General features: G+C 38.0%; 1 protein-coding gene across 1 annotated transcript; it reads left to right on the top strand.

Annotated features, from left to right (window-relative positions):
- The first annotated feature begins 14 nt into the window (after window positions 1–14).
- Window positions 15–10,164, top strand: LOC110055580 (RNA-binding protein 41-like). The gene is made up of 8 exons (XM_020761965.2): window positions 15–150; window positions 459–516; window positions 2,753–2,926; window positions 3,762–3,957; window positions 4,271–4,493; window positions 4,734–5,086; window positions 5,792–5,939; window positions 10,010–10,164. The coding sequence occupies exons 1-8, from the start codon at window positions 135–137 to the stop codon at window positions 10,156–10,158; spliced, it is 1,317 nt and encodes a 438-aa protein (XP_020617624.2). The 5' UTR covers window positions 15–134; the 3' UTR covers window positions 10,159–10,164.
- The last annotated feature ends 3,325 nt before the right edge of the window (window positions 10,165–13,489 follow it).

The raw sequence follows: 13,489 nt of genomic DNA, 5'->3' as shown, positions 1-13,489 counted from the left end.
TCATTCCCAGATCCCTTCAGCAATATTTTTCAAAATGGCCGGCTTGAAGTGTGAAATGCGACAACGATTTTGACAATGATCTTAACTGACTTCAAACGATTCAGGCGCCCTTTGTCTTGTTAAACAATTCCAAGATGGTTGGAGGGTCAGGTAGGATTTTTTGTTCTATTATCAGCAACTGTAATATCGCATTTTTCACGACAACTGTCAATAAAAATGATGATCTGTAGTTTGAACCCCAGTGATGCAACACAGAGAATTTCTATGTGTGGAGAGTAAGTATTGGTTTATTCATTGACTAGCAGTGGTCATTCTTACACTCCATGGGGACAGAGTGCTCGTATTTGACGGATAAATTGTTTTTGTACCCCGAGGTTGGTGCATCCAGGTGTATTAAAGTTCATGTTCAACATGCCAGTGACATGCTCAATTAAAATCAGTTTTAATGCGATTTTCAGTCAGTGGAAAACCATTCAAACCTGATCCAACCTCATATGAACAGACTGGAATTCCATGGTGAGTTTGGTTTCTTTCGTCTTACTATCTTAAGGCCTTGTTAAAGTGGCTATGAAATGAAAAATGATTGTTGCACATTTGAAAGGCTTTACAAAATGAAGAAAAACGGTGTTTTCCGTTTTGGAATATCTTTTCTCGTTTTAGAGATGTTGACGTTTTTGTATTATGCAAATGAGGAAAGTGATGATGTCATGAGTAGTTTCACTAAAACAGTAAAACACTGAATCAAGAATATCTCTAGAAATATTGGAGCAGTGTTCTTTAAACTTGGCACTGGAAATGTAAATCACAAAAGAAATAAAATGACACTTGTTGTGTCGGAATGTTTTTAAATGGCTTGAAGTTCTCTCTTGGCTTCAGTGAAATGTTTTAATCAACAGTTCTGTTCTTAGTTAGACTGACCAGGATATTCTTCTAGGTTTCCATGATAAATTTTATTTGAATGTAGTTTAGAGACCATTAGGGATAAAGCTTGTTGAAAAAAATGTATTGATGTAAAGTGTAAAGTTTTGTGTTTAATGTCTCTTATTCGTCAATATTATTAAATTGCCATATTTTTCCCTGAAAATTTAAATCATAATTGAGGTTACTGCTTTTGAAGGCCATTACTTTTGAAAAATCACTACCTTTGGGATTTGCTAATGGGAAACGGACTGGTGGCCTCATGGTTAGTGTGCTTGCCTCTATATTGAGCGGTCCAGGCTTCAAGTGTTGGCCAGGGACATTGCGTTGTGTTCTTGGGCAAGACACTTAACTCTTACAGTGCACCAGCTGTATAAATGGGTAATGGCAAATTTAATGCTGGAGGTAGCTCTGTGATGGATTAGCATCCCATATCGGCAGGTCTTTTTTGCAGGGTGTAGGGTGCAGGTTGCAGGTTGAAATTTAATTATAACTGGAAAACTGCTGGCACTAAAAATAAGCAATAACCTATATACTCGTCAGGGGTTCTTACATAAAGTAGCTCACCTCTTTCACATAGTGAAAACACGATCGGTCTGCTATAAGTACTTATTGATCAACACGCTGAGACCAGTGAAATCTCTTCAAAGCCATCTGAATGGCCGCTCCACAGATGTTTCCATCGATTCCAGATTTGGCTCAGATGTGTAAATTTTTATTTTAGCTTGCCATTTATGTATGCAAATTAGGACTATTTAAACGCTACGGTTTCCTAGCGCACCGATCTTTTCAACGTTTGCTATAGCTTCAAGTTAATATTGTTGCAAAATCTATGCTCTACCTAGCTTCACCATCATCGCTACAGTCAGGAAACATTTGTAAGTCTTTATATTCTGTCCTGTATTGTTCTTATCGCTCGGCTCTTCTTCACATGTATTTTTATTTATTTTTCTAGTCGAACCTCACTCAATCTTTCAATACTCAACGGACTCCTCGGGTCTCTTCAACAGAGCGTGAGTTTGAAATCTCTAGGCGTAGCGTCAACAAGAACTGTAAGCTACACTTCCCTTAACAACAGAAGATTGCCATCACAAATGAAGCAAATATAAATAAAGAAATGAAATAATATAAGATTTTAATGGACAGAATATACTAGCACAAGCTCAGTGTGCTTTCATTTTGGTACTCACAGGGAAGAAACCAAATTCAGCAGATATTTCAGATGATATTTCAGATGTTTCTTCAAATACAATAATTTATTGCAGGCTTAAAATCATAGGAATATACTCTCCTCCCATCACTTCGGCGGGTTTGGCACTTAGGTGGAAGCCATCTTTCAGAGCGATTGTAAACAGCGTCATGTAACAGTCACGGTAAGTCTACCACCTGTACGTTTCTTTTAAGTGCCAGCAGTTTTCCAGTTACAATTAAATTTCAACCTGCACCCCGCACCCTGCACCCTGCACCCTGCACCCCGCACCCTGCACCCTGCAAAAAAGACCTGCCAATCCCATATCATCCAGCGGGGGAGTAGAAATACTGCTAGTCACTTCATGCTACAGGAATCAGGATAAGCTTTGGCTTGATGGGCCACTTGGTTCACATGCAGACTTAATGGCAGTTACCTGTAAATTTTAATACTTTTTCGGGGGTGGGAGGAGGTGAGAGGCAGTATTTACTGCTGTTAAGAGATAGTAACTTTTAGGACTGTAGGAAGTAAATGATTAGTTGGTGGAATGCAAGGTGTGCAGTCATATTCATTACATATGTCATATCTAACGACCCCATCTCTGCATATTCAATAGTAACGTATGATTTCTTTGTAACTTTGAAGTGGAAATCCTGCTCGTTACCAAAGCCGAGGAGTTGTTCGCATGAACAGGGATGACTCTCAGCCATTTGAAGATCAACGTCTTGGAATCCCAGGGACTGTGACAGAGTCTGAAGCTGACCAGCATCTTAGAGGAATGGTGAAGAATCAGTTAGACACTCATGTTACTTTAGAAAGGTACATGTTGACAAGTTTGGTATACAAACTATACATAATTTATTTGGATCATTTCCTTCAGGGCTATAGTCATAAATAAATAAATCAATTTTAAAACTGCCTATTTTGTAAGAGTCTTGAAATTTTGTCATGAGCTCGTAAATTGGCTTAGTAAGCTAGTTACATTTGGAGTTACATACATATGTGTGTACATATGTAGAAGTATCTTTATTTTTTTTAGCATTGTTAACCCTGTAGTGAAAATTTTCTATTTTGTGTAAGATTTTCTTATCTCCTGAAGGACCTTTGTACATTTTGATAACAATCTTAAGGATCTTTATTCAGATTCATATCCTGAAAGATTTGGAAGGGTGTTGTGAACAATTTTCAGGTCTATAAAATTCAGGTAACAATTCTTGAGGATCTGTTTCTCACAGGTCTTTCAAGTTCCTACAAACATCCTTAAGTCATCTTTGTAGGGATGTTTTTTTTAAAGGATCTTTGCAGGGACCTGAGTATAGGATACGTATTGAAGGATCCTTTTTATAAGACCCTTAAGTTTTTCACCAGGATATTTACATTATGTATTAGCATCACTTGTAAACAAGGTAATCTGGTGAGGTTAAAACTTTTCACTTTCTTAAGAGGATTTCACTGTTAGGGGGTATTACTGTTAAGGGATTTTCATTGTTAAAAGGATTTTACTGTTAGGGGATTTCATTGTTAGGGGATGTTACTGTTAGGGGGTTTACACTGTTGGTGGATTTTTGGGGGTTTCACTGTTGTAGATCTTGCTGTTGTAAGCCATTGTTACCTACGTTTTTATAATGTTCTCCAAAATGTTTCCTTTCTTTAGTGAGTTGAACCGAAAGAAGTCATTTCAATCATCATCTTCTTATGCACCATTTTGTCCTGATAAAACGGGTGCTTTGAGCTTAAAAGATTACCAGTCACTGCAGAGTCATGAGCAGTATGTACAAACTCTTAAAGAGTGTGGCTTCAACCAAGATGAAATCCAGTTCAAACTTGAACAGGAGGGTTATGTGCCAAAGGTGAGTTTGGTTTGTCCAGTGGAAAGTAACAGATCAGGCCTGCAACCGTAGCCTGCAAGGTAGACATTCTATGAGGGTGAGGGAGGGGGGGGGGGGGGGGAAGTCAACTTTGAATGCGAAGCACAAGAAGGTGTATAAAATATGCAAATTATAGGACTGATGACATTATACACATCCCAATATTGTAACAATTAGCAGCAGTAGTTTTACAGTAGTTATGGTTAGTTTTATAGGTTTTCAGGTAACACATTTACAGAAAACTTAGAAGTGCTCTATTGCATTGGTACTGATTTGCTTTTCGTTGACATTTTAGGCACCAAAACGAGGTCGCTATGGAATTAACCCTGTTGCTGAGCAAGAGAAAGTGAATGATCTTGAAAAAAGAATTCAAATGCGAGAAGAGGCTCTGTCCTCTCCAGATTTGTATTCTAATGTGCGAGTTCTGAGCAGGCATGCACTAGAGGTGGAACAGTCACTTCAGAAAGGCACAGAGAAAGCCAACAGTTTAAGCCATTTAGTGCAACCAAGAAAACAAGGTACTGTATTCCTTTCTATATCTAAAATAATCTTCAAATAATGTGCCACTGAGTTTTGCATAAAATCTGACATGTGCCATAAATTCTGAGTAGTCCAGCACCTCTTCCAGACCTGTATTTTCATTCTAAACTCCTTTTCATTGCCATTTGCCCTTATGTAATTCTCAAGACTCTGTCCCTATTCCTTTATCTGCAGTCCATAGTATCTACAGTTTCAGCATTATATCACTTTCCTTGTAGCCGTTCCTGTGAATGATCCACTCTTGCAAACTCTGCTGGAAGCAGATAGAATATTATCAAAATCAAAACAGGGACTCGCTTCTTCTAACAGCCAAGAGACACTCAAGCACAATATCAGTCAACATCCCTCGAAAATAACTGACGATTCCAGCCAAGATTTTTTGGACAAAGGAGAACCATTTGAAAACAGTGTCGCTGAAAGTAGTTCAGCCTACAGGGAGAGTGGAGTTTCCAGCTTGCCGGCTAACATTGTGCCTATTGACAAAAAGGAAATAATTCAAAATAGACTGTCGCTGGAACGAATCAAGGAAATTCCAAAGTTTGCAGACTATAATCCAGGAGAGCCGAACAAGGTTAGTTTGCATTGAAGGACAAGAAGTATCAAATGCCCTCTTTCTCCCATACCCCGACTGTGGTACGTCATAAAATGTGAAAAAGTATAAATGTATAGAAAAACATAAATGTATAGAAAAACCCGACACTCTTACATGTAAGTTTAACAAACATGTTTCGACAGATGTATGGTGTGCGGTAGCGGTACCGCACACTTAATTCAGGCCCCATACACACTACGCCGAAGAAATTTGACAACGCAGCCTTATTTCTACGGTTAGACCTACCGTCCACATTAATTCGGAGCAATTGCCCACCGAAAACAGAGCTTTACGAAAACGCTCTTCAAACTGGAGGAATCTGAAAAACGCCGGTCTTGCGTTTTAGCGTGGACGGAAAACATTTTGAAAACGGAGCTTTTTGAAAGCGATGACATCACGAAAATCATGTGAGTAACTCTAACCCTCAAGATTGCACTCAAGCGTTTCTACCGCCTGTGATTGTCGCATTTGCAAATTCCTCCGCCGTAGTGTGGACGGAAAACATTTGATGCGTTTTCAAATATTTCGCCGTAGTGCGGACGAGGCCTCACACTGAAGCTGGGAGATGCATCCGCCGAAACATGTTTGTTAAACTGAAGAGTGTCGTGTTTTTCTTTAAATTGCTATTTCCAAGAAAAATAAATAAATAAAGGAAAACGTTTGATTATGTTTGATTCCATTCAGGTCCTTTTTATCAAGAATCTTCATCACAAGGTAACAGAGGCAGACCTAGTCTCTCTCTTCTTAGGATTCCAGGAGAAACTGGGACCTAAAATTACCTTCAGGTTAATGAAAGGAAAGATGAATGGACAAGCTTTTGTTACTATGCCAGGTTGGTTTTATCAGGTTTAGTGGCTATAAGCATTGTAAGAAAAAAAAATTATTCGTACATGAAAACGCTTTGACCTAGTTCGAATCAAACAACCATCAGAACGATTCTAGTAGCTGCAATGTGATTGGCTGAGCTATAGCACAGTATCAAACATTAGTAGAATTCTGCTTGAACACTAAAGCAACTGCTGCAATCTGATTGGCTCAGTGATCGTACATTATCAGCCATTTGTGTTCAGTGGCTGGAGGTCGTCTGAAATAGCGATGTTTTTTTTTTACAAAGTTTTGGAGGAACATTTTGATGCAAATGATAATTAAAGTCCTAAGAGGACTAAAAGAATGATGTTCACGGTTTCCTGACTGTAAAAAAACTTAGAAATTATTGAGAATTAAAATTATTGACGCAGCAACAACTGCAGTTCCAAATGACAATTCAAACCGAGTGATCTTTAATAATACGTCGAGAAATACGGAAAACATTATTTGAAGTAAATTTCAGTTAGAATTCTACTAAAACAATTAAATTATTCGCTCTCGATTTCTATGAGGTGATAGTTAATTTGACCGTCGGCCTCATCAACTATCACCTCATAGAAATCTCGAGCTCATAATCTAAGTTTTAATTAATGTGCAGTTGCAGGAGCTCTTTAGCAAAGTGGCGACGTGTTCTTCATTCATGGAAGTTTCGGAGGGAGATCACTGGATAACTCCATTCTCGAGAAGACTAATCAAAGGACATCCATTGTTACGCGACTTTAAAAACTCTAAATTGCTGAAAGGAACGATGGCGTGTGTACACAAGTACAGTTCAGTCCGCGCCTGATTTGCATGAAAACGGCCCGAAAGCGTTTAGCGAAATAATTGGAAAGCGTTTTCGAAAGAAATTTAGTGAGACTTCTGCAAACGATTACATGACTCGTGCTCGATTTCTATGAGGTGACACCTTATTGTTATTTATTTTCGCGGGAACTTAATTTCACGAAAATGGAACGAGCATATTTCACGGGTCGTAAATTTCGCGATTTGGCCAAAAACAAAAATACGTTAAAAGAAACTAAATGTCGCGAAAATTGTCAAAATACTGATATTCATTAGCTAAAGGTAAAGTCACAGAATTGGCACAATTAACTTTCCATAGCAATAGCACTGTTTCCAATGACGCTGAACGAAACAATGTAGCAAAGTGTAACTGAAAACAGCTTGACATGTTCCTTTGCAAGAAAGCAGAGCTATACAGGGTATATGTCACCTTCTGTTTGCGCTTACAGCTGAACGACATTGATATTTTTTTTTTCAACTGGATCCACGGTAGGAAGAGCATACTCAGCTCTTACTATCCCAACAACTCCTGTTTTTTTCCCTATTCTTTAGCAACGCAGCGCTTTCCCTCGCTGCTAGTCAAGTGGTCGTTAACGTTTTAAACAATCCATTATATTATACAGCCGGGTATTAAATTTCGCGTAGTCAATTTTCGTGAAAACCTTTTTTCGCGAGTCTTTAATTTCGCGATTTTTTGAAAATCGCGAAAATTGTGTCTCGCGAAAATAAGTGACAATGAGGTATAACTCAGAAGGTTTGAAGGAAGATCACTAGATAATTCTAGACTTAAGACAGACAATTCTGAACTAAGACTGAACAAAGGGCATCCATCGTTACAGGACTTAAACCGATGAGCGCGTGTAACATAACTACAATCTTCAAATGACAATTAAGTCCGCGCCCGATTTCCATGAAAATGACCCTAAATCGTACAGAGAAATAACTGAAAATCGTTTATTTGTTAGAAATTTATTTAGAATTCTGCTCAAACAATAAGATTATTTGCTCTCGATTTCTGTGCGGTGATGGTCGATCCACCCCTGTCTCATCAACGTAACAACAAAAACAACAACGATGACTTCATTTACAAATTCACCTCGCAGTGAAGCTGGTCAGGACCGCAAAACAAAGACATACCACCGGTGTGTAGCGCACACCAAAGAGCGAGTGATCTTAGCTAGCTCCTGATTGGTTGAAAAAAATAGTATGATTTTTCTGATTGGTTGAAGCGTGTTGTGGAAGGTTTTTTTAATCAATTGGAAAGTTTAGCAAACCGTTGAAATAATGGAATAATTATTCCTTAAACCACACAGTTAATTGCAAACGTTAGTAACTTTACTAAAGCACAGGTTTAAACCGGAGAAAACTATCTGGCAGATAAGTGGTTTCTGGAGTTTTAACAACTAAAAGGCAATCAAAGAAGTATTTACACATGAGAGCGGAAAATCTATGGGTTTCATATTGCTATTTTTTTGCTATTTCATATTGATTTTTTCATCACCGGGCGTTGATCTGCCAGGCAAGTATCAGTACTGTGTTGAACAAAACTATCTGGCAGATAAGTGGTTTCTGGAGTTTTAGCAGTGCACAAAAGGCGCCGCGTAAATTAGGAGAAATTCATTCGCTGTTCCATGTGCTGACGAGAAACCAAAAGGTAACCAAAGAAGTATTTTGATTTCTATGAGGTGGTAGTCGATTCGCCCCGCCTCATCAACCTTACAACAAAAACAAGAACAGTGACTTTATTTATAAATTCACCTCATAGAAAATTGAGCCGCAAACAAGACCGCAAAACAAAAACATACCACCGATGCTTAGCGTACGCCAGGTAACGAGTGGTCTTAACTAGTTCCTGATTGGTTGAAAAAAATAGCAGGTTTTCTGTGATTGGTTGGAGCGTGCTGGGGAAGTTTTTAATCAATTGAAAAGCTTAGCAAGCGTAGAAATAATGGAATAATTATTCATTTCACTACACAGTTAATTGCAAACAGTAGTAACTTTACTAAAGCACAGGTTTAAACCGAACAAAACTATCTGGCAGATAAGTGGTTTCTGGAGTTTAGCAGTGTACAATAGGCGACACGTAAATGAGGAGAAATTCAATTGCTGTTCCATGTGCTGACGAGAAACCAAAGGTAACCAAAGAAGTGTTTACACTAGAAAGAAAATCGATGGTGTTCACAGTGCTTTTGTTGTTAATTTATTCGTTTTTGGATCCAAAATAGATTTTTTTCATCACTGTGCGTTGATCTGCCAGGCAAGTATCAGTACTGTGTTGGAAGGTCATTTCAAGATTGCGTTTTCCACTTTTTTTTCTTTGGTGATATCGTTGGTGTATATCGTGGTTTAGTTACGTGTATATGCGCAAGACAACCGGCAAAATATAACTCAGAAGTGTCGAAGGAAGATCACTTGATAATTCTATACCAAGACTAAGCAAAGGACATGTATGTAAGCAAAGGACATGTCGTGTATGGTTACACGACCTTGAAAACTCGAAATTGCCTGAACGAACCGATGAGCGCGTGCACACTGCTACACACTTGAAATGACAATTAAGTCCGTGCCTGATTTTCATTAAAATGACCCTAAAGCGTGTAGAGAAATAACTGGAAATCGTTATTTGAAGCGCGTGTTTTTGGTATATATCGTGGTTTAGTCACGTGTGCATAAGCAAGGCAACAGAACAGAGCTTAGTGGTATGGGCAAGGAAACGAGATATTATTTCATTGTGACCGTGATTATTTTTCTTTTGTCTAAAAAGTGTCATTCTGCCCTAATCTTGGCTTTGTGTTTTCAATTACCTCTGAGAAGGTGTTCTATAGCTGTTTAATCGTAATCTTTGATTCATTAACATTTAGATTACATTAACGATGTAAGCTTCTTATCCTTTTAGTCTTGTCCAATATAATTAAAGTTAATTCAAGTTACACAATAGCTTTTTATTTCATCAGAGCAAAGTGAGCACTGAGAACGGGCCAACGCTCGGGGGATACCTTTGAAATCTTCAAGTAGTTTCACGTGCCCGACGAGAAGAAACTAATATCTTTGTTCAAGTTACACAATGTTGTTTCGTCCACAGGCTTTGCCTTAACTTTCAACTTTCTTTCTTTACTTCTCGTCTTTGGAAATGCCACAATGAAAATTTGAATGTAAATGTACTTATGTCGAGCTCCTTCCATCTTTGGAAGGAGAAGATTTTGAGAAGCAAGGCACAATTCTGATAGGGTATATTTTGGTTTTTGATTTTAGATATTGACTCAGCAACTGCAGTCCTGAATCTGGTAAACGGTTATTTGTTTAAAGGCAAACCTGTAATTATTCAATATGGCAAACAAAGGAAGGATTCCTCTGACAAAAACGACAAGAACGTGGATACTCACGGAACGTCTTTCACGTAACCGCTGGTAAGCTGAATTCTCTATTCCTGGTGGAAATATTTTGAAATATTCTGATCCTTACAAGACAATTTTGGTAACTAAATTTTGTGTGCCCATTTAAATATATATATAGCCTTGTGGCACTGTGTATTTTATAGCCTCGCTATTTTGCGATCATGGAATTAGTTTTTTAAAACACCTCAAGCAGCTATTTTTGAATCTAAAACAGCGTTTCGCCTCTGTAATTTTGCAGTTGGTAACTTGGTAAATTGCACTTTTTTAAAGTAGAGGAATTTGGGTTTTTAAGTGGCGCTGCATTTAACACTGGCATTGCTCCCCCGTATTTTCGCTCGACTCAACATAAGTCACAACTCTTTCTGAACAAAGTGTTACCTCTTATACTGATTATATAACGTGAAGGTTAATTCTCTACCTTCCTTTGAAATTCAATAGATTCAGTAAAATAATGTTTTTAGCGTCTTCTCCAAGATCAGTGCACAAAACATAATGCCTTGCTCTGTCATACTTACATCAGAATTAGACATAGATAGAGGTTAAATGCCAGCAAGAGGTACATCAGTTGTGATTTATCTGTTATTCTTCCTCGGTTATGCCTTCGTAATGAGCATTTCATTGATTAAATCTTCATTCCGTAGAGTCATTAGATCCCAACAAAACACCAAAACACTGCTTAGGTAGTTTCGTTTCTGAGGAAACCAAACCAGAAAAAAATGTGAACACCAGAACCAGTGCATTTAATAAACCGAAGGACAGGGTAACAGGAGTTCCTTAGCACTGAACGACTAGAAGCATTTTCTTCTTACTCTAAATGAGATATTTGTCTATTGCCGTATGCTTCGACTTTGTTACAAAGTCGTCATCAGGGTATTTCACATATTTTCTCTAGTTGTTGGTTAATAGGTCTAATTACTGAGTAAGGTCAAATGTAGTCAACCTAAGTTGATGAATCTCACCCAAGGGTGTTGCTTAATCGCTGTTTAATTGTGTTGTTTAATTGCATGCCATTTTGGTGACGGCAACACGGGTCCAATATATTTTGTAGGCGTTATAGCATTGTACAGCAGTACAAACCTTTCAATTAGTATTTTCAAAGGTTAAGTATGATGTTCACTCTTATAAAGCTCAAATCAAAACTGACTGTTCTGATTAGGAAGTAATTTCGCGATGTGATAGAGAATGTAGTAATCATGAAAGTCGTCTCGAATTAATTCTGAGTGTTCTCTCGTTTATCTTTTTCTTTTTTTGCGCGTAAGGGGCTCTCGAGTTATTTTGCAATGCGCTGATACATTAGGACATTTTGGCAGTCCTGTTAAAAAAATCATTGTTCACCGTAAATTGCATTAAGCCTGCAGAGTGGCGTTTGAAAGCATGTTTCTTTGGGATAATTTTGTCAGTCCAGTGGTTTAATATATTTATGAAGCTGTTTAATATATTTATGTAGTGGTTCCAAGGTCGTAGAAACAAAGACATCAGAGCCCCCAAAAATTTAGACTTGCTCTTATTTCATTTATTTTCCGGCAGTCGTTTTCATTGTCCATGCATGCTGTACATAGCTGTCTCTGCTGGAGAGAATTTTGATAATTGTTTGTATATCCCGGGTATGTTGCAGCTGATTCTTCGGTTTTGGGCGGAAGAAAACCGTGCGTTACAATTCGTTCTTCCGAGTTCCACAGGCAAGATTTTGTCTAGTTCCCTGACTGATATCAAAATGTTTACTCTTTGTATCGAGTGGTTTCTTGTAAAGTGCCGATCTCATTATCTCGGGAGGTGCATTCAGTTTACACAATCTCTCTTTTAGTAACATAAAGAACGTCTTTGGGGCCGATGCTTAACCTTGTTAAGTAAATGTTTGGACGATTTGATCCTAAAACGATTTTAAAATGTCTTAGATATTTAGTCAGCAGTGAGCAGTAAAGTTCACCGCTGACTGTCAAACTTTTTCATTTGACCTCACAACCCTGTGCTTGTGTAACACATTAGATCACTCTTTATACCTTCAGGGCACTTATATTACAAAATTTCAAGAAAACCAGACTATAAAATGTAGTTTTCTGTCGATAAAGATATGTCTTGTAGGTTTTTGCTTTTTGAAGCCAGCTCGTGATAGAGCCCCTTTAACGAGTGACTGGCGCCCAACGTTGAAATTCCTTAAAACTATGTTTAGCTGTTGCCAAAATAAAAAAAAAAAATAAATATATTGATGGTCGTTGCTGGGAGGTGACATATTTGCGGTGGCTTAACGACTTATAAGGAAATACTAGCTTATCCTTGATGAGTTCTCTACAAGCACGGGTAACATCTCATTCGTTGTGAAACTAATACGCTAAACGAGATTTCCGGATTTGTCTCCTAAACACGACAACAAAGATTAAAAGCACTATATTCAACCCCAGGTTATGTAAAACACGCCCCTTTGTTCATGTTTCCTGATATATTTTTATAATTTCTTTTGTGGTCTTTCCTGATCTAAAACTGGTGTGAACCCATCCTTGTTTATTCGCTCTTCATTACCTTCCTGTTACCGTACTCCGGCAGAGCCCTTATATAGTCAACTACCACTCAAATGAGCTTCGTCACGGCTTCGCATCTTGAAACATTACACCTAAATTTTTCTTTAAGTTCGTCGTTTATAATCCGTGTTGATCTTCTTCATCCTTAACCATCCTTGTTCTTTTATGGTTTATTATAATCTCTGCGGTGTTTTGCTATCCTAGTAAACAAATATTTTCTGGTTACCTTCGCCTTAAAGGTAGTTTTGAAAATGGCCAAAATAACTGAAAATGCCTTGACTATGCCCCTTTGAAAGAAGGCTTGCAGATTTATGTAATCAAGCTGACATCAAACTCCGCGGGTCATGACATCTTAAAACGTGTAAAACCTGCGCCGTTTACCGAGGCCAACTAGGTATTGTTCTTAAGCCTTCTATTATAAAACAAAAAATGTTAAATGAATAAATCGGATAAAAGACTTAAAAGTTTTGTTCTTCCGATAATGGCACCTGTGGAACACCTTTTCCTGCACACTGTGCTGAAACGGGAAACAACCTCGGCAGTTGGAGTAAAATTATTGCATCACATTTGCTCCAAACATGAAGGATGTGACTTTTCTACCATTAATTAAATTTATCATCTCGCTTGGGTTATCGTGGCAGGCCAGATTACGTTTCGTCTTGCATCTTTTTTTAATATGTTCTGACTGCACAACGCGTGGGGACAAAAGGGAATTGCTTCGACACAAAATAAAAATAAATAAGTTTTTGCTTGTTCCTTGTTTTCCGCGAATTCAACTTGCAATTCACTGGCAGTCGAAGATTTAATTCTTATGTTAAGTC

Source organism: Orbicella faveolata, unplaced genomic scaffold (genome assembly GCF_042242905.1).
Source record: "Orbicella faveolata isolate gen_17 unplaced genomic scaffold, um_ofav_v1 contig_35, whole genome shotgun sequence".
NCBI classification, from domain to species: Eukaryota; Metazoa; Cnidaria; class Anthozoa; order Scleractinia; family Merulinidae; genus Orbicella; species Orbicella faveolata.
This window is presented reverse-complemented; position numbering and strand designations above follow the sequence as displayed.